Here is a 21,497-nt window from a genome sequence, read left to right as displayed (position 1 = left end):
CGTTTCCTTGAATTTATATGTCATTCTTCAATATGTGGTTAATCATTCCAATCCTCACTTATTTTGCCTTCTTCCCTTGATGGACAAAAACACTAGGCCCAGATGAAATTTCCAGTATGCCACTGTAATCTCAGACAATTTTTCGAATTTGGGGGCATATTAACAAGAAGGGCGTTAACAATTATCGGCGTTTTAGCAGCAGAAAACTGCCGCTAAAGTGGAGATAATGGGCTTGATAATATGGCCTTGTGAATTCCAATAGAAACCCATGTTCTGGTGTGAACATGGGCTTCTATTGGAATTCTCCACGGCATATTATCAAGCCCATTATCGCCGCTTTAGCAGCAGTTTTCTGCCGCTAAAACTGCGATAATTTTAGCGCCCTGTTTGATAATATGCCCCTTAGTTTTTTGCTTCTAACAGGAAAATCCTGAAATTGTGCAACTACACCACATAGAAAATGTTAGTGCAGTAACACAGGAACAATACAAACGACCAGAATGCGAGCAGCTGTTGTTTGCATCACTTGTGTTTTCTACGCTAGTAATTTTAGCATAAAATACATCCTTTCATCCAAAATATACATGAGATGCATTTCTTCCTAAAATATAATGCAAACGTTGGATTTGCATTTGACATAAATTTTGCAGAATTTTATATAACTATGCAATCGCAAATTACGTACATTGCACACGCCCCTAGAGAAACAGAATATCTCTCCACCAGCGACAAGGCTGCCTTGACTATACTCCTATATTATACACAGCAACACCCTCTCCAGCTATGAATTAGCACTTTTAATGCAGCATGGGAGTTTCAATCATCTTGTTGCTACACATTACATTTATATGTGTCAGTAGTTTCAGCATATATAAGTGTTGTCTTGGTGCAGTAAACTTTACAGCATATAATATTTGTATACGCTTGTGTATGTAATTCATGTACATACCTATAGTTTCGTATTATTTATGTATAAAAGGACCCCAAAATGCAACACAGGAAACAGAATGGTGGCATTTCACGTCATAGCAAGACGGCTAAGGCTACAGGCAGCAGGTGAGAGGGAATGGAGAAGGGAGGAACAGGTATATAGGCAAAGGATTACACTCTTCCAATTGACAGAGCCAGAGATACTGCAGAGATACAGACTGCACCTTGATACCATCATGAACCTGATCAGGTACCTGCATCCACTCCTGGACCATCCAAGACCAAGGGCATATGCCATCCCACCCCATGTCCAGGTGCTCTGTAGCATACACCTCCTAGCATCCGGGAGCTACCAGAGTATAGTTGCAGCGGCAGGTGGGGTGTCCCAGAGCTGCCTGTCGCGTTTTTTCAAAAAGTTCCTGGATGCCATGATGCAAAGAATGGATCAGTACATCCACTTCCCAGACACTGATGCGGACTTGCTCAGGACCAAGACTGACTTTTACCTCATGGCAAACTTCCCACACGTGATTGGCTGCATTGATGGGACCCACATCCCCATTTGCCCCCCTGCTGCCACAGAGCACATATACAGGAACAGGAAGTCAACACACATGATTAATATTCAAACAATCTGTGATGCCAAGTTCATCATCACAGACATAGTGGCAAGATACCCAGGAAGTACCCACGATTCATATATCTTCCAGAACAGTGGGATCTATACCCGCCTGACAGCGGGTGAATTCGGGGAAGGATACCTGCTAGGTAAAGAAATGGGTGACATTCCCTTGATAGATGAAGCAGACGTATGTCACTGTGTGCAACTGAGTAAAGTATTTTTTGTCTTCCACTTTAGGGGATAGTGCATATGCACTCCGTTCCTTCGTCCTGACACCCTACCTCAACCCAACAACCCCCAGCCAGAGACGTTACAATGTGGCACATAAATCCACCCGCAACATCATTGAGCGCACCTTTGGCCTCCTGAAGAGTAGGTTCCGCTGCCTCGACAAAAGTGGGGGGGCACGCCAGTACTCACCTGTAACGTGCTGTAAGATTATTGCTACGTGTGCGATGTTGCACAACCTCGCTACTAAGAGGGGCACAGAGGTGGAATTGGAGGACTATGAAGACCATGATGATGAGCAGGCACTACCATCAGCCAACCCAGTAGGAGGACCAACACCCACAGACGGTAGACAGAGATGGGCAGAAACCACACACAACTACTTCTGAGTAAGTATAGAGACAAAGCACGTATTGTATTTCAAAGCACGTAGTTTAATTTAGCACTACGTCGAAATAACATGAGACACACAATACACGTACTAGTGTGCCCAGCACTACTGTGTGGACGGGGGTTACGTCACACTCACATGTCCATGAGCAAAAGTCTGACTCACTGCTTGCGTCCAAGAACACCCAGGCGTGCTGCCTGATGTTGATTAGGTTCAGAGTCTGCTGTGCCTGCGCCGGCACTCTGGCGTCTGCTGCTCCTCCTTACTTCAGGGGCTGGGGTGCTGCTCCTGCTACTAGGGGTATCTGTGTCCCCAACAGCTTCTACTCCTGTGGTGGCTGACTGGTTTGTCAGCAGCACTTCAAGTGCTGTAGTGACTCTCCCCATCCCCCGGGATAGATCAGTACAGCAGTGCACCAGGCCCTCCTGCATTGCAACTGAACGGCGACACATGAGTGAAGTCGCAGTTGCTAGTTGGCGCATTCCCCTTGTCTCATGATGTGTGCGATGGCTCTCCCTGCGCCTTTGTGAACGGTCCTCTCGCAGTTCCTCACACAGTGTCATCACAGACTGAGACATGTCCCTGACTCCCTCTGCCATTTCCCTCATGCTCTCTGCCATTGATGTGATTCCATTGTTAAAGTCTGTGAAGTTGCTGTTCATAATTCGCATCTGCCTGTGTACTGCACTTATCCCTCTTGCCTGCAGGCGCTGGACCTTCACCATTGTGGTCTCGAGGCCTTGGAACACACTCTCATCACGGCCACTGCCGCATGACTCCCGGACCCTGCGACGTCTTGTTCCTTCAGATGGCCTGACAGGAGTGGATGTGTGCCCTGGTGCATTCCCTGCCATAGACTGCATTGCCTCATCATCTTCCCCTTCCTCATCCGAGGATGTTTGTAGGATCCTATGAGGGGGTCCCTCATGCCTCACAGGCCTGAGGATTTCAGACACCTCTGAGTCAGCTGGTGTGTGTGACTGTATTTCCGCAGGTAGTGGTGAGCCTATGAGCACAGGAGATGCTTCCAGTTGCATGGTGTCATCTGCCTCTGGTATGTCTGCTGCTTGTGCGCATGGTGCTGTGGGTCTTGCACTGCTGGGCCCAGCATCCCTGCCTTCTTCCTCAGTGCTATCCCTTTGGGGATGTGTCTTCTCCCTCACCTGCTGTGACTTGCGTGATGTCTCTCCTGTAGACAGACATGGACAGTATCTTAGTGGTGCTTTCACCTTGTTCATCAATATTAAATTACACTTTCACATCACTATTTTCTGCTCCTCCCATGTGTCTGCTTGTATTGTGTGGCATGCCTGACGAAATTTAATGGTGACTGTTCATCTGGGTATTCTAATGACTACCACTCCCATAATGCATTGCAGGTGAGTACCAAAGTCAGGACTGGATTTCCTAATTACATAGACACATTGGGGGAGGTACACAGGCAGGGGGTGTGGGATGATGGACATGTCCCTTACCTTACTTAGCTGCAGCTCGGGCTGAGCTGTCTGCATCACCAATCCCCAGGATGCAATCTGGCTCCAGTGTGGACTCCACTAGCTCTTCAAGGTCTGTGAGTGGAGGTGCCTTGTTCTTCCCACCACCTGTTAAATTGGACTCCTTCCTTCTTGCAGCCAGTTTCTTCTTTGTGACGATCCTTAGATCGTACCATCGTTTTTTTAGGTCGTCCACTTCCCTGTTGGTGACTCCAATGGCGTTGATTTTAGTCTGGATCCCCAGCCAGGTGCTCCTCTTCACAGCCTCTGGTACCTGCAGGGAATGTTTTCCAAATATTCTTGGGTAGTGCTTCACTACCTCCTCCACCAGCACCTGCAGTTCTCCAGTGCTAAACTTCATCTTCCTCTTCCTCTCAGGTCCATCCCTCTGTGAGTCTTGTTGCTCCATTTGGTTTACCTGCAGGGATCTGCTTCACAACTGGCTGTCTCTGTGTGTCTGCTCTGGTGTGATCAGTTACACTGCACCTGCATGGGTGTGGCCACTTCCTGGTTGTGGGGTGGGGTCGATGCACAGGATTGGTCTATTGCTAAGTTGGTTGGCTGAGGGGCGGGATGGAGACACATGATTGGTTGATACTTCAACTGCCTGATATTTGTATCCCCGACTCGGTATATACCGACTCGGTATTTACCGGTCGGTAAATACCGAGTCGGTAGTTTCAATGCATTCCTATGGGCATCCGGGCCCATAGGATTGCATGTGACTTACCGACTCGGTAATACCGTGAATGGGTTACCGATTTTTACCGAATCTGTATTTTTTACCGGATTTTGACCTACATCTCGTTTCACTTTTCTTAAATACTGATTCGGTAAAAATCGGTATTTTAGAGTCGGTAAAATTTTGTTACCTACATCTGGCCCTTAGTCTTTTGCTGCTCCACTTGCATTCTGTAGGATGAAGGTATTCTATTTTGTTAAGTTCTATTATTGGGTTGCATTTTTTGCTAGATGTTGACAATTATGTACAATTACTAGATACCTATTGGGATTAATGTGAATTATACTCACTGTTTTCATTTATCCATCATACTTTAAAGAACCCAGTTCCATACTTTAACAGTATACATACATATCTGGTTGCAATAAGTTGAAGGTTTCAGTGCCTAAGGCTCACTACTTGTACCTTTTTTTTAGCTTAATCCATCTTTACCTAATTGTTTTTGATGATTAGTGGTCTAACTACTTTATAATTCCTAAGACAACTGTATGATGGCTCAGTTTTCCACTCTTTCACATTGCTATCTTTGTTATATCCAATCTCTACTTTATGCTTCTTCACGGATATAAATATAGTTGAGTATTTTCCTCAAATCTCGCATTCTAACATGAACCTGGCACAATTCACCTTTGCTGACCTTGCTACCTTAAATTGCAAAAGTATTACTGTCCGGGTATATCATTCATTGCTGGAGGAACAGCTAGATAATTTGCAGCACCTGTTGAAAAGATGGATGGTCCGACTAGGTGAAATGATTCCCGAAGATGAAGTATCTAAAAGTATAATTATAGCGCACATAATTCTCACTGTTTCACATCTCTAGATCCATCACAGCAAATGTATTCAAGATATATACATACTATTCCACTAAAGGAGTCGTCCATGGCTTTGTCGTAATGATTGTGATTTTGGTTCCTCACCACAGCTACTCAATTGACTCATTTATCAATAACATAACGATCCTGGTTTTTGGACTCCTGTGTTCCAGGAGCTCTGTAAATTGCTCACATGTTCTCACTATCCCTCTGCAAAGCTGATATTACTTGCCACTCGCAGCGGTGTTTTCGTGCTTCCTGGGACCCATTGCTGATTGCCTGCCTGGAGGGAGCAACCATCATCACCTGGGCCCCTCCCCCGCAGCCCTTTGCCTATATTTTCGGCAACACCCCCACTCCACGGGGCGCGCGCCGAGCGAAGCCCGGACCCGTTTGTGCCCGTTCGAGGACGAGCGAGGACGGGACAGGCCACCCCCTTTCATCTACAACCAACCTATTTCCAAGGTTAGTTACCATTCAGCACGGTTGATTGTGCAGATCGACGCCTTGTTCTTGGTTTATAAGGACGACTGCATTTGTTTCAAGGAATAGCTGCCTCAATTAAATTCTGTAATGGCTTCCTCTAAGGTGGGACAGGGTAGAAAGTCTATCCCTGGTGGGTTGATAGTAGGGATCTTGGACCAGTTCCTCAATAGGGCCTCCTCCGTGCTCGCACATGAAATAGCAATAACAGAAAGGAGGTTATCTATGGATCCCGCCTTTGACAAACGCTCGTCCCTGGGGCGCCTGGCTAAGGCACTATCACCAAATCGGCTGGGAACTAAAGCTACTGCCTCCTCGGGCGACCACAGAGAGGGTCGCCAACAAGTTCAAATAGAAACCGTACCCTCCGATCTCCCAGCCAACGTAGATATTGCATCTATTGTCCAATGTGTTTTCGCTCAAGATCCTGACCCTCAGGGCGCACCCATACCTAGACTGCAAACTCGATCTGCTAGCAACTCTAATGTGGGAGCCAAAACTGCTGCTACAGTCTCTAAGAGGAAGCGTGGAGGAGCTCCCGCATATAGCAGGAAAGCAAAAATCCAGAAACGCAATAACATGGGGGAAGGACCATTATCTACAACTACCAATAGTCCAGTGCCAGAAAAGCCGAACGACCAAGTGCTTACGCGCCCACCGACTCCTGATGTTGTGTGCCTTTCGGAGTTTGGAGAAGACTTTTGGGCTAAATTGGAAAATATTTTCATCAAGTCATGCCTTCCACTTCATGACAGACTGAACGTCATAGAAAGCAGGCTTTCGTGTTTTGAACAATTGCTCGCGGCAGTGCAGTTGGGGAGGGCGGCTTACGTGCAACTGCTGGTATAGACACTATTGAAAGACCAATTAGGTCTGAGAACATGGTTTGTCATCTTCCTGTCCTGTCTGAAATGAAAAATCTTGCAGATACATCCCCCCCAATCGCTACGGTCATTGATCACCTAGTTTTACCCAATGCTAGTACTGTGAATAACAACTTAGTGGGGCCAATGTGACTGAGGGGGGGGCAGAGGGACAGAACATTTACAACTCCCACCTAGTAGTAGTACTATCCTTGGTGTCCATGTCTTAGGACACAAATGTTTAGATCTCCCCCCTGAGTCTGTACCATATGTGATAGTTCTCGCAGGGGTTCCAGGTTTGCAACAGGGTAAAAGGGAGGACTATGGTGTCCTTAAAAACAAGTGTATTCATTGGCTGAACACCAATAGGCCACTTCCCCCAAACATATCCAGCTAAATTCTTTTTGCTTGACGCGTGGGCTGGGTGGGGCCTCAGGTAAAAAACATAAGGGGAGACTGCGTTGTAGTCAATTTCAGGAATAGTCGGGTGGTGGATTATATCTGTATCCGGGCCACAGTACCCCATGGAACACAAATTCAATCCCTCCCCCTAACGTATTTCTATCCTGCCTCCCATAGTGATTCTAGAGGCGGCCAGTCTTGGGGGAATGGTGATACCTTGGGGTACAGGTTGAGCAAGCTGCTCGGAAGGGAGCGAACACCTACACCTTTAGAGGTGATTTGCTCCCTTAGATATAGATATAGTGTTTTAGACCAAATTGACTGACGACCAAAGAGCTACTTGTCCCCTTTCCCCACACTGATGCGCAGGGCCTTTTACTAGCCAGAGAAGGCCTAGAGTCAAATGTCCGCTCCATTATTCCATCTAGCTCCCAGGGAGATGGGCCAGCTAGAGAGGCTACTAGGTGCCTGGGTAGGGGGTAGTGGGGTAGTGCCTGGAGTGTCTTTATCAACTATTCAGGAGGATACTAGTTGTGTGGCCTCCCTGCTGGAAGAGGGAAGGATATATGATAGGGTGACACAGGTGAAGGGGCCAAATTCCAGTGGGAATGGGAAGTCGACCGATGCCCTGCTTATCAGGGACGACATCCACAATAGAGCACAGATGGAAATTGTGGGAGAAAGCCCAACGAAACTATCAAAATCCTCTGCTGGAATGTAGCTGGGGTCAAGAATAAACTGGCATGTCCAGACTGGGGATCATTCATGGAAAATTGTGACGTATGTCCATTCCAGGAAACATGGGCTCTGGATGATATACAGTGGAGTGGGTTCTCTACCTTTAGCATATCGGCAACAACGGAGGGTAGGGGTAGCCCCTCGGGGGGACTAAGCATCTGGGTGGGTGTCCACCTGGGTGCTAAGGCAGTGCAGATTCCAACTTGCTCTCCTGATGTGCAGTGCGTCCTCCTAACACTTCCAGAAAATAGACAAACTGCCTTAATAAATTTCTATTCACGGCCCTCACAGAGTGGGAAGGAGTCTGGAGTCATTGACCAGCTTAGACAGTTCCTTTTAACCCTTGACCCAGCAGTTACTCTAATAGTGGAAGGTGATTTCAACTGTCAGTTCGAGCCCCTCTCCGATGTAAGTATAGATGGCCCAGACGAAGAGGACCTGTACTGGTATATTCTGGAACCACAGATTCCGGTAGTTAGAGCATGGACGCCGTTGGTCCTCCAAATCAACTCTCTCATGCTTGTGGCCTCTCTTAGGGCCTGCAATGGGAGGACCAAATCGGATAGACCTGGCCGAATGACTTTAAAAAGAGAAGGGAAAAACTCCATACGGGACTATATCTTGGTGGAACCCAGGTCATGGGATATGATCCTGGATTTCCAGATTCTTTCTAGGAAAGACAGTGATCATAACCCTCTTGTTATGATGCTTAAACCAGGGAGTCTGGGGTTACTTAACCCAAACTCTGAGCCTAACTCACTAGATCCACCGCTCATGTTAACCAACAACAGGCGGAGAGTTAAATGGCCACATATATACGGGGTTAGCCTAAAAAACTTGCTAAAATATACTAAAGGGTCTTGCCTCACTTAAGAGATATGGGAGAGGCGGAGGCAATTGCCCCATATCCAGGATCAGAGGATAAGCCCTTGGGAATACTCTTGGAACTCTCCGATGTGTTCCAGAAAGAAGGAAGCAAAAAGGTAAAACCAGTCTCGGTTCACCCATGGTACAATGCTAAATGCAGGAAAGCAAAAAAAAGACTTGACACTTGCGGTAAAAATAAAGGACAAGACAAGGATAAAGCATTGTTGGCTTATGTATAAGCAGGTTACCCAAAAACAAAAGAAAGAGTGGGAAGCTGATAACTGGGAAGACCTTAGAATTGCACTTATGTCCAAAGATTTAAAATCATTTTGGACAATTGTTAGTTGTGGGAGCAGAGAGGGCAAAATAGCAACAGCACCAAATATAGCTGCGACAGCCTGGGAAGCTCACTTCGGAGCTCTGTACGCACACTCGAGTGACGATGGCCCTACAACTCCGATCCCAGGCATCCTCCACGAGCATTGACTGGAGTGGGTCTGTGAGATTACTTCCCTGGAGGTAGAGGCTGCTATTTCAAAATTAGTTCCCAATAAGGCGCCTGGCCTGGATGAACTACCGGGGGACTTATTTCGGTCCGAACCGGAAATATGGGTTCCATATCTACGTGTCCTTTTCAATGCCATACTAAAAGGAATGGACCCTCCAGATACTTAGCGCGGTGCCGAAATAGTTCCTATTTATAAAAAAGGCTGTCCTCTTAAACCGTCCAACTACAGGCCTATTAGCCTGATTGACGTTACCCAAAAATTGATGGGACGAATCATTCTAGATAGAGTACAGAGTTGGATGGAGGAAAAGGAGATTTTGACCCCCTATCAGGCTGGATTTAGGTTGAGTACCTCGTGTGTACCAGATCGTTAGACTCCAGGTTATATACTGGAAAACGGTAATCGTTGAGGGTGGCAGCCTCTACACGATTTTCGTTGGCCTGCGGTCATCGTTTGACCTGGTCCCCAGGGACAAATTGTGGAGGGTACTATTAGAGCTTGGATTACCCTTATATCTCCTAAATGTACTGATTAGGCTCCATACTGGCATGTACGCGTAGGTTCGGTGTGGGAAGCAGGGCGTATTGTCATCTCGTTTTCCTGTAAACCAGGGGGTGCGCCAGGGGTGTGTCCTGGCCCCCACCCTGTTCAGCCTATACATTAATGGGCTTATTAACCACCTCAATGGAGTAAAGGACATTGATGCCCCGAGGCTAGTTACAGGTAGGGTGCATGCTATGATGTTCACGGACGACACCTTGTTGTTGTCCAAGACATCAACGGGCATCCAACGAACCTTGGATGGTTTTGCTGACTTTTGTGCCACCTGGGGTCTGGAGATAAACTTAGATAAAACTATGTTTATGATTTTTAACCCCCCCAGACAGGTACGCCCGAATCCCCTTTTATGCAGAATCCCTCTGGAGCGAGTTAAGACCTTCGAGTACTTGGGTATTACCCAGGAAGAACACTTGGAATGGGATACCCAGATAGCCAAGGCAGCACTTAAGTTAACTAAAGTAGTGAGGGGGATCCAGAAACTCCAGAAAGGGTCTGAGTTCCAGCCCGCTGCTCCTGTTATTGAAATCTATAACATGCAGGCCAGATCGGCCGCTCTCTATGGGGTCAAATTGTGGGGGCAGCAAAAATCCACCAACCTTGCGAATGTAGAACATGCATTTTTGAGGAATCCACTGGGGCTCCCAATGAGCACCCCTCTTGTACCCCTTCGCATGGATCAAGTGCTACTCCCTATTGAGGAGGTAATGGCGCTACGCCCGTTAATGTACTGGAGAAGACTATGGTCTGTGCCTGAACTTGTTTGCTATAAGAATGAATTCTGGGAAATCTGGGATGTTTTGAAAAGTAAGAAAATCTCGTGGTTATCCCACATTAAGGCTACTTGTATTAAGATTGGGCTACCGGAACTTTGGAAAACCCCCGATATAGCCTGCCCAGTGTTAGCTAAGGCCGATCTGGCTTCCCAGTTCAGGGACCATAATTTAGCAACCCTCCATGCGAGTTCTGAAAGGGAGAGATTGACTACTGAGTTTCTCCAAGTTAAAGTAGAGTACAAAAAGGAAGAATTTTTAGATCTGATCTACCTTTATTTAGCAAGAAAACTATATATGCAATTTAGGTTGGGTACTCTTCCATTAAGGGAGTTCACTTGCAAATGGGACAGTAACAAGAGCACTGATTGCCCAGCTTGTGAATACCACTTGGAACATGAAACTCACGTCCTTTTTTTCTGTCCAGCGTATCCAGTTGTAGGTAAAAGATGGGTGATACCTATTTGTAGAAATCTAGTTCCGCCAGTGTGCCCAGGCATCCAGGGTCCTTAAGTATGATACGCACCCTCCTTTCATCTTTGCTGTCTCGCGCTTTTTGAATGGAATGTGGTACAGACGTAGGAAATTTATTGATGCAGCAATCGGGCGCTAGGAATTATTTTGTTTTAAACTGTAATGAAATATTTCGATAAAAGAACTAAAATGTTTAATCAGGTATTAAGTCACTGGTTGGAGTTATAGTTTTAAAGCTCTAATTATGTGTATTTTTATGATGTGTTTGAATTTGAATTTGTAATGGTATTTATTATTTTAATTCTTGCTATGCACGTATTTTATTATGTACTTTTATGGTCCATTGAGACCGAAATAAAGTTATCGAAAGATATTACTTGGCTTTTCACTATAATTCCCACTAAATGTTTGGAATTGTCGTAGTGACTGTTGTCATGGCAAGACTCTATATTGAAAGATTATGACTAGATAGTAACCTCCACTTACGTATGAATGATGGAAGCAGTTCATAGACCTTTCTAGATTAGAGATGGGTATCATACAGAATAATGTTGAAAGTCCACATTTGATTTTTTTAACACATTTTATTATTGAAGTTTTTGTATCAAGTTTCAACTAGTAAAGAAAATGCATATTTTGACATCCATACAATTCAAAATCAGTTTACATAATACAGTTTCCAAAATTACTCAAAAAATAATTTCCAAATTTTATCAAATTTCCTTATCCCCCCAATTCGCTTTGCATAACGAAATTCGCTTGTTCTAACATTTCTCATTTTCTGAAGCCAAATATTAAACAAAGGAGCTTGAGTTGATTTCCAATTCTGCAGAACCAAGGACCTCGCAACTGCCATCACAATAAATAATAGTTTAACCGACTGTCCAAACAAGCCGAGTTCACTGTCATATCCATAAAGTATTAACTTAACATTATAATCAATCTGAATCCCACAAAACTTTTGTAAGTATTCGAATATCTCAGTCCAAAAAGGAACGATTTTAATACAGTGAATTGTAATGTGGGACCAATTAGCAGGACTATGTTGCTTACATCTAAAACAGACAGCACTAACGTTCGTATACATTTTTGAGATGACAGCAGGAGTTCGATAAAGAAGCCATTTAGTAAAAAAAATCATTCTTCTCCAATTAGATCCACAAAGAACACTGAAATTCAATTTGTTTATACAGTTCCAGGTATTCATGGTAAGAACATGATTTTCTTGTTCTTGCCATTTTTTAATGGATCTTACACTAAGGTCCAAATCAGTGTATTGAGCTAAATAACGTTTCCATGCTCCTGGTTTCTTATTCTGAGAAATCAGAAATAGATCATCCCACAGCTGACAAGGAGAATCAATCATTCTTACTTCCACTTGCCCCAGAGCTTTAAAAATCGAAACATATGAGTTAAATAACATAAACTTCCCTGGGATTAATTGTTGCATTTCTCTTGGTGACAGCCAAGTCCCTTCTCTTATAAAGTCAAATAAAGTACTAAACCCAGCTCGCTCCCATTGACAAACAATATCTGATCCGATATTAATTCTCATAAAAATGAGAGCATTCCTTAGAGGAGTTCTAGAATTAAACTGCGGAAGAGAATATTTTTTCAGGAGAGCGTCCCGACGTTTAAAAAACCAATACATTATTTTATATCGAGTAAGTTTTGGTGATTTAGGGATGTGCAAAGGAACAGGGGTGTGAGCCTCTTGACTAATTTTGTTAAAGAAAAAATTAATAAAACAATTTGGATTCTGTTTTTCTGATTTAAATCGTTCTAAATACTGAGCAAAATATGCGCTATAATAATCTCTGAGATTGGGAAGAGATAGGCCTCCCAGTTCAGTATCTACGTAAAGTATCTTTATTGCTATCCTGGGGCGTTTTTTAGCCCATATGAAATTCAAAAATAAAGATTCTACTTTGGAAAAAAGGCTACTGGGTAGAAAGCATGGGACAGCTGAAAATAAAAAATTGAATAGTGGTAAAACAGACATCTTTATCAGTGCCACCCGTCCCATAATAGAAAGTGGTAGTGAGCCCCATCTAGTAAATAAGGATTGGACTTTTCGTACAAGTGGGTCAAAATTCAACGTAAATAACTCAGAAACCAAGGTAGAAAACATAACCCCTAAATATCGTTTTGGTCTTGAATTGATACAGCCAGCTAAATCCGCGTGTAAAACCACCTCCCCTCCTCCACATACTAAAATTTCAGGTTTTTCTTTGTTAATTCGGTATCCTCATAGAGCCTCAAAATCTTTAAAGAGCTGCAAGACAGCGGTTTGAGAATGGATATCCGTCTTAATTATCAACATGATATCATCAGCATAGAGTTTAATTTTTGCCATAGATGTAATAGGTGGAGGGATATTTACAGATTCACGGATAGCAATGGCTAGCGGTTCAATAAAAAAAGCAAAAAGGATAGGGGATAAGGGGCAACCCTGTCTGGTGCCCCGTTCAACCGAAACTGCGCCCACCATACACCATAGCAGAATTTATAATTATATTTGCTCTAGCACCCGTGTATAAATTTCGAATTAAACTAATAATTTGTGAAGGGATACCAAAGTGTTTTAAAATAACAAATAAAGTTGACCAGACTACTAAATCAAAAGCCTTCTCCGCATCTAGTAATAAAATTAAGGCCGGGACTTTTTTAACTTGAAAATAATCTAACGCTTCTGTAAGAAAATGGGTATTAGTTGCTAATTGCCGGCCTGCCACAAAACCATTCTGATCTGGGTGGATAAGATCTGTTGCAATTGAATTAAAACGTATTGCTAGTAATTTCGTAAGGATTTTATAGTCGGTATTGAGTAGTGTAATAGGTCGGTATGAGTTAGGGTCTTTTGAATCTTTACCTTTTTTAGGAAAACTAACAACGGTCCCCTCCCCAAAAGAATCCGGAACTTGACCACCCATTAACATATAGTTGAATAATTGCAATAATAAATCAGAGAGCGGAGCGAAAAAACTCTTAAAAAATTCAGCCGGGCCACAAGCTTTACCAATTGGTAAGTTTTTAACCACTAGTTCTACTTCTGGTTTGGTAAATAACCGTTGCATTGAATCACTATCTATCTGTGCTAGGGAGGGCATATTATGCTTGGTTAAAACATTTTTGAGCTTAGAGTGATCTATAATTTGCTGCTGACTATATATCTGTTTATAGTGGGACAACATAATGGTACCAATGGCATCCGTCTGTGAAACTACAACTTGAGTGACAGGGCATTTTAAAGAATGGATTAATTTTGCGGCGGCTTGCTCTTTTGCTTGCCAGGCAAGGAGCTTCCCGGAGAAATTACTCTCCTCGTAAACCCTCTGAGAGTTTATTAAGAATTGCTGTTCACTCTGAGAAAAAAGGAGCGTGTTAAGTTCACGTTTAACCTCATTTAATTCTTTTTGCACATCACTCGAGGGGTTCACTTGACGCCGCAGAGTAAGTGAGTGGATTTTTTGATAGAGTAAGGTCTTAGTTTGTTTAAGAATACGCCATTCTTCTGCATCTTCACTAATTATGATCCCACGAATAAAAGCTTTTAGTGAGTCCCAAACAATGTGAAGTGGGGCTGTCTGTAGATTGTGAGCTATAAACTCAGAGATTTCTAACTCTAAAAAAGAAACCCAGTTACTATCCTGCAAGTGCATTTTATTAAATATCCATCTTTTTAATGATTTCATCTCTTCACCTATTTTAAATTCAATTAGCAGCATTGCCTGGTCTGAAAAACCATTATGAAAGCATTTTTGATAGGAAAATGTTAATAATCTTGAAGCTAAAAAAAAATCTAATCGCGATGATGATTTATGTCTCCCTGACCAACATGTAAATTCTTTTTTCTGTGGAAATTTAGCACGCCACGGGTCACAAAGATCCAGTAAAGATATATTCTGCATAATGGATCTTCTTGATTTTGGTTTAGATTGTTTTCTTGGCCTACTGCTGGAATCTAATTTTAAATCTATAAGGATATTGAAATCCCCACCTATCACTATGTCCCCCCTGACTAACAATAAGGATTGAAATAACTCGTCATAAATTGGGGCGCAGTCTTCCACGGGGGCATAGAAACTAACGAATGTAATTGGTCTTTTCCTGCCTTTTATTAGGCACGTAACCCAACACCACCGTCCCGTCCCCCCATCTTCATACTGTACAATTTCTACATCTAAATTCTGATTAAGAAAGATAGCAACCCCACTTTTAGACTCTTGGGCACATGAAAAACCTCTGTATTCCGACCAGGTTTTAAACATAGAAAAAGAGTTGATTTTAGCTGCAGATATAGGAGTTTCTTGAAGCAATACGACAGCTGGTCGTTCTGACTTAACCCAGTGCTCAATTGCTCGCATTTTTTCTTTATTATTCAGCCCATTAATGTTGAAAGAAATCACTCTAAGCCCCCCGATAGACATATGTATAACTCAATAATAGCTCAAAAAAACATGCATTTTTCCAACTTATTTTTCCATCAAAATCCAACAAAAACTTCAATTTTTTTTCTTTTTTTTTCCCCACCCCCCACCCCACAGCCCTTCTCAGGTGCTCCCCTCCAGCACCTAGTCCTGTGGCCTTGCCCATCACCCTCACCCCACGCTGGCCACCTGACACTCACCCCTCTCATGGAGGCGCCTTGTTGTTGCGCCTCTAACTCTGTGACCTCCCTGTTCCTCCCCCTCGTATTTACATTAACTCTGCAGTTGATTAAGCATCTCACGTGCCTCATCAACGTCTGTAAACAAATAGAATTTGCCTTTTATCAAGACTTTTAACTTTGCCTGCTGTGCCATTGATGCTTGGACACTTTTCTCTTTGAATAATTGTAACATTTTTACAAAGTCTTTTCTCCGTCTTGCTGCGGCCGCTGACATATCGGAGAAAATCCGACATTTAGTAGTAGGATTTGCATAGAATTGTCTCTGCTTAAAGGCTTGTGATAGAATAGTTTCTTTGACCCTTACATCAGCAAAGTTGACAATAATTGTCCGAGGGAAAGGAGAATTAAGAAATGGACGAGCTGGAACACAATTGAAATGTATTTTGGATCAGATTGCTTTGTGAATGCAGACATTGATATCTTGAGTAGGCTATATTTATGAACTCTCGTGCCATTCCATAATTATTATCCTCCATTTTTTGCACTTCAAATAATGTACTTTAGAAACAGAGCTAAGTTAAGAAAATGTGTTTTGTTTATTTATGTCATATAATCATGGTGGTTGCTGCTCTTACAAATTATATTGACCTTTTGTATATTTAGTGCAACAACGTTTCACAAAACGAAATAAATAAAATGGAAGGAAAAATCTTGTGCCCAAGGTTAAATCAGCTTGCATTGTCTGCTGGTTGTTTTGTACCTAACAGCATTTGGCGGCATTCAGTATCTAAAGGGCTAGCTCCTTGAGGGGTGCAGTGCCTTCGTAATATTATCATTCAGTTAGTCAGGTTGTGACTAACAGTTAGTCAGGTTTGAGAAACACAAAACTGCTTCAGACAATCAAATCATTTACACACCCCTGGAAGCCTGTGAAAGTCAAAAGGATCACTGGTTTATGAGCATTAAATGCACCATCAGCATGCTGTACCTACAAGAGTTAGCAATGTGAACCCTTGTGTAAGGTAATGACTCTTTAATTTCCCAGTTCAGTAACTTATTTTTCTGTCATTTGTATGCAGGTCTGCCATTTGATCCACATTTCAAAATAATCAATGCTGTCTCAAACATAATATGCTCACTCGTGTTTGGGAATCGGTTTGAGTACAGTGATGTCAAATTCCAAGATCTTCTTCAGCTGATCACAAGTAACATTCATCTTGCTGGGGGGATGGCAGCGCAGGTAAGGTTGGTTCAGTACATGTGGCATTTTCTTCCTTTTAAATACTTACGTTGTAAATTGTCGTTATAAGATATACTCAAAATACTCAAAATCAAGTACCTCTATTATGTTACATATTGTACTGTAATAATCTGTCCAACTGCTGAGATACAGTATTTATATATTTTTAAGTCTCGCGAAAGACAGCACCTATGCGCTCTAGCTTGCAAGAGATATTGTGTACAAGGAAGGGGCTTAGAGAGCGCCAATTGCTTACCATTCATTGGCTTCATTGTCACTCTTATTTGCTGTTTCCTAATTGGCCAGAATGTGCTGGCTTCACTTCCTCTTCTTTTGTGTGGCACATTGACCAAGTACTGATTGTTTCATCATGATTAGTGCCCTCATGCTGGGATTGAGGTACTCTTTTTTTTACTTTCTTCTTCCTTGTTGTCCATGCTGCTTCTTGTTTCTTCTTTCTCGTTATCCGTGTTCCTTTTTCTTCCTCGTTGTCCGTGTTGCTGCTGCTTCTTTCTGGTGGGATTGTAGTTTTTGTGCTGTCATCATCCAAGTTTTTCCCATCTGAACTCCCTGCTCTCCATCATATGTTCCTACAGTTATAACCCACACACCACATTGAGAATGTAAATCTTCCATTCAATTTTCTTTTTTAATAAACCTATCTACAGTCACTGGAAAAAAGATTAAAGTGAAGTTATGTCTCTTTTCTCAGGATTCACATTTTTTTTAATTAAAAAAATTAATACCCCTAAAAGGAATAAATTTTTTAGTGAGATTTTAAGATACAGAAGCTAACAAGCTGTGGCAAAGCCAATATGTTTTGACTATGCAAGAGGTATTGGCGTTGTTAATGTGTTTTAATCATGTTATACAGCTGCACAGCTGCCATACAACATGGCTTAAAGTAAAGAAAATTAAAAGCACTATGACGCAGACTGCATTTGCTCTTAATGTTGCATTAAAAAAAAAACTTTTAACCATGCTGTACAATCAGTGTTTGTTTTTCCAGGGGGGCAAATGGTTGGAGGGGAACAAGCAGTTAAAGTTCAGTAAGTATCCACACACACCCTGTACGCCCACAATTTGTCACACATCAGACCAAGTTAACGTGTGCATCCACATGCTTCATATATGAGTTTTTTCAATATACTGCATGTAACAATACCTTTTTTTCTATTTTGATATGCTATAGAGACTAGGATTTCTCCAGGTTTGGCTATATCTTGCATAATAATTTACCAGATGTAGTTTTATCAGGGAATTTTCGGGTGTTAAATGAAACCAGAAGGTCATAACTTCTTCTATTCTGACCACTTTTGCATTCCAAAAGGGTTGAATGATTCTATAGGATCAAATGATGTGAAAGACATTTCCGTAGAGCAACAGAGACAGGATGGTCTTGGGGCTCATTGCATTCACCATAACCTGTGTGGAGTCAGATAGATTCTATGTAAAATTTAAGAAGTATTAAGCGATATTGGGTAGACAGCCAAATCTCTGCGAGCCATTTGAGCAAACCTCCATTCCTCCTCACTTAATTGGGCGAGGTCCCTTTCCCAATCCTCTCCTAGTTTGCAAAATTAGTCATGGGTAATTATAATGACTGACTTATGTAATGCTGATATTCTACCTGTGATGTAGTGAGTTTGACGCCCAGGGCATTATGTTTACGAATGTCAATATCGGACAATAGGTATGGAAAGATTATATGACATAATTGCAAAGACCAGAAAAACTGGATATTCAGAAGACCAAATTCTTGCTTTTGGACTTTGAAGGATTTAATGCATTTATCCCACTTATGGGTGGTAAGTGTGACATACCCAAGCGATTCAACCCTGGAAGCCATTGAGTGTATGTATCTGTGTTAGATTTGCATCAAGCCAAAGTATGGTTTGGCCCGTTATATTACCAGTCCAATTAGTCTGCTCTGGAGAAGCATACCATATGTTTTTGACTGTTTTTGTTGCTGGTGACATTTCTAGTGGAGGGTAGTTCCATATAAGTTTTATATTGGGAGTTTGCCTTCCATAGATCATAGTTCAGTGCAGTATGCTGAGTCATCAATTGGGCAATAGATCCAATCATGAAGTATACTTAAAAGTGTTACTGTATAGCATGATATGTGGTCTACCATGCCCAGTCCACTGTCATGCTGATTGGTAGCATTTAATATATACTCCTCCTGAGGGATCACCCTGCCATACGATGCCTCTTAGACATTCAGTCATGGTTGTAAAAATATCTGTCCATAGTCAATGTCAATAAATCCAAAGTATATAAAATATTTTTGGTAAAAGGATCATTTTAATTAGGGCGACTCTTCTATGTAGCGAATCTGGGGGTTTAGATCAGTGCTTTGTGTCCCTATCAATGGGGTCCAGCAGTAGACTTATATTATCAGCTCTTGTTGCTTTTTTGGTCTTTTTGATATGTAGTCTAATATATTTAGGGCCATGGTACCCCACCACAAAGCCTTTGTGAGCAACCCACATATTTTCTTCAACTGTGTAGTTCACGCAGTGTAGCCTTTAGTGGAATTTTTCTTTAAGCCAATGTGCTCACCAAACATATCCAATATTTGATTTACCTTAGGTCTTGAGTATTCAGGTCTGTTGAGGTATCATAAGCGGTCTTCTGTATGAAGAGACACATCTGTAATTCTATCGGTCCATCCGAAACTGGGAAGGTATAGATCTAGCCGAAGTAGCAGTGCTCCTTGTTCTAATGCAAGAGCAAATAAAGAATAGAGGTGACAACAGGCATCCCTGGAACATTCCAAAATAGAGCTCTAATGGTTCAGACTGTATCCCTCCAATTCGTAGACATTACCTCGGTGTACTACATTGTAGTTTAGAGAATGCTATGAACATTGGTCCAAATCTCAATTGTCCTGGAATTGATAGATCCCAGACAGACAATTGAAAGCTTTTTGAAAGTTGATCAAAAACAGAGAAAATGGATATGTTGTTTTATAGGACTTATAAATGTACTTTTTTTCTGAGGAACCTGATATGTGAAGATTGGTTGTAGAAACAGTTGACTAATATTTTGGCACATATTTTAGTTTTGCAGTTGATTAGAGATATGGATGTGTACGATATACTTTGGTCTGGGGCTGATCAGACATTGGAGGCACACAATGTGGGATTCTTCTATATCTAAAGACAATCTTCCCTCCTCTTTTGCCTTTAAAAACATGGCATGTAGCGCTATAATGAGGATACTTCATAGGCATGTAAAGAAATCAATCAGGAGCCAATTGAAACTCTGTTATTTCTCAGTCACAAGTTGGCCAATGGCACTGGCAGTCCTCCTATATTTTCAGTGTTCCATCTAAGGTTTTGCTTTGGTCCGCTGTAAGTGTTTGGAGGGAGATTTTGTAGGGGAGAAGCATATAGTTTGATGTAAATGTAGAGTTACTGTTTAGTTTTCTTATACAGTAGAGGAAATGTATGTACTGTACGTGATGTGGACATACATATATTTGTCTCTTCACTTCTGAAACATGTAATATGTTGGGATTCTTCCTCTCTTCGGCTCATCCAGTGTAATATCTTCACAGTTTTGGTACAATGTTCGTACTATTGTGTGAGGCCATCCATAGCTTTCTAGCCTTATCCAGTTGTTTTTTGTTGGGATTTAATTTGACTTGAATAAACTGCACCTGCGATACTAAGAGAGCCCAATTTTATAATACTAGGTGACTTAAACTACAGTGTATAGGATATGATGAACATGGATAATACATACCTAGATTCCCTCAAAACTCTGGGATTTACACAAGTGATCATGCTACCCACGACTAGGCAGGATATATGCTACATGTAATCTCCAGCAATATTTTGACCTTGGTAGCCAACCAGCCTGACCATGCAGCCATACCCTTTCAAGTTAGGGTTCATCCCACCCTCATCAATATGGCCAAACCAAACCTTGAGATAAAGTCTTGTAACAGGTTAAACATCTCACCACATAATCTGAGCAAGGCCTGCAGGGAAACACCTTCCCTCTTCAATAAAATCATCAACAAAAGCATGGACAGCTTCAAAGCAAATCTAAAAGCAGCACTAGATAGCATTGCACCTTTGCGTAAATCAAACCCTAAGCAAAACAACTACATCTGCCCCGTGATTTAAGGATACCCTGAAGGAAAGCAGAAGGCGCTGTGAAAAAGTGGAAAGGGCTTGAAGAGAAGAGTATAATCAAGACCAAAAAAGCCTATAAAGAGATGAAATGAGCAAACACAAGAAGAATATTAAAAAACCAAAAGCAATTCTTACTCTACAACCTTTTTACAGGCCACAATTCCTCCTGGAGAGCTGTTCAAAATAGTACAATCTATCCTTAACTCACAGAGCTAAAGCATGTGGATTACCCCTTCACAACAGCTATGATATGAACTTGCCAGTTTTTTAAATGATACATGTAAAAAAAATTACTCTAGTTTCCTGGGTAATGATAAGAAACGCTGCAATATTTCGAAACTCACAAAGACATTTCTCTCAATAAATGTACTATATTGTCCGACTAAAAGACACAGAACCTTTACGCTAATGCTAAATCAGGTTCACCATTTGACTGTGCACCTTCAAAATCTTCCATCTAGTAGTGGACATCCTGTGCTCCCACCTTGTTCAATTAAGTAGTCCTTAAAATGGGGATGTGTCCTGCTAGTTGGAAAATGACATCCATGACTCCTGTAGCTGGAAAAGCTGAATGGAGACTCGAAAGTACCAGAAAATGATCAACCCATA

The 21,497-nt window shown here is 42.1% G+C and overlaps 1 protein-coding gene across 1 annotated transcript in view; it reads left to right on the top strand.

Moving 5' to 3' along the window:
* LOC144798350 (cytochrome P450 2B1-like) overlaps positions 1–21,497 on the top strand; it is a 243,576-nt gene that overhangs the window by 97,202 nt on the left and 124,877 nt on the right. Inside the window, exon 5 of the mRNA XM_078669185.1 lies at positions 16,580–16,740. Coding sequence (XP_078525311.1) covers positions 16,580–16,740 — 161 coding nt within the window. The remainder of the gene's footprint in view (positions 1–16,579; positions 16,741–21,497) is intronic.

This window comes from Lissotriton helveticus, chromosome 12 (assembly GCF_964261635.1).
Source record: "Lissotriton helveticus chromosome 12, aLisHel1.1, whole genome shotgun sequence".
In the NCBI taxonomy this organism is placed as follows: Eukaryota; Metazoa; Chordata; class Amphibia; order Caudata; family Salamandridae; genus Lissotriton; species Lissotriton helveticus.
Note: the sequence above shows the minus strand (reverse complement) of the source record. Positions and strands in the feature narration are given on the sequence as shown.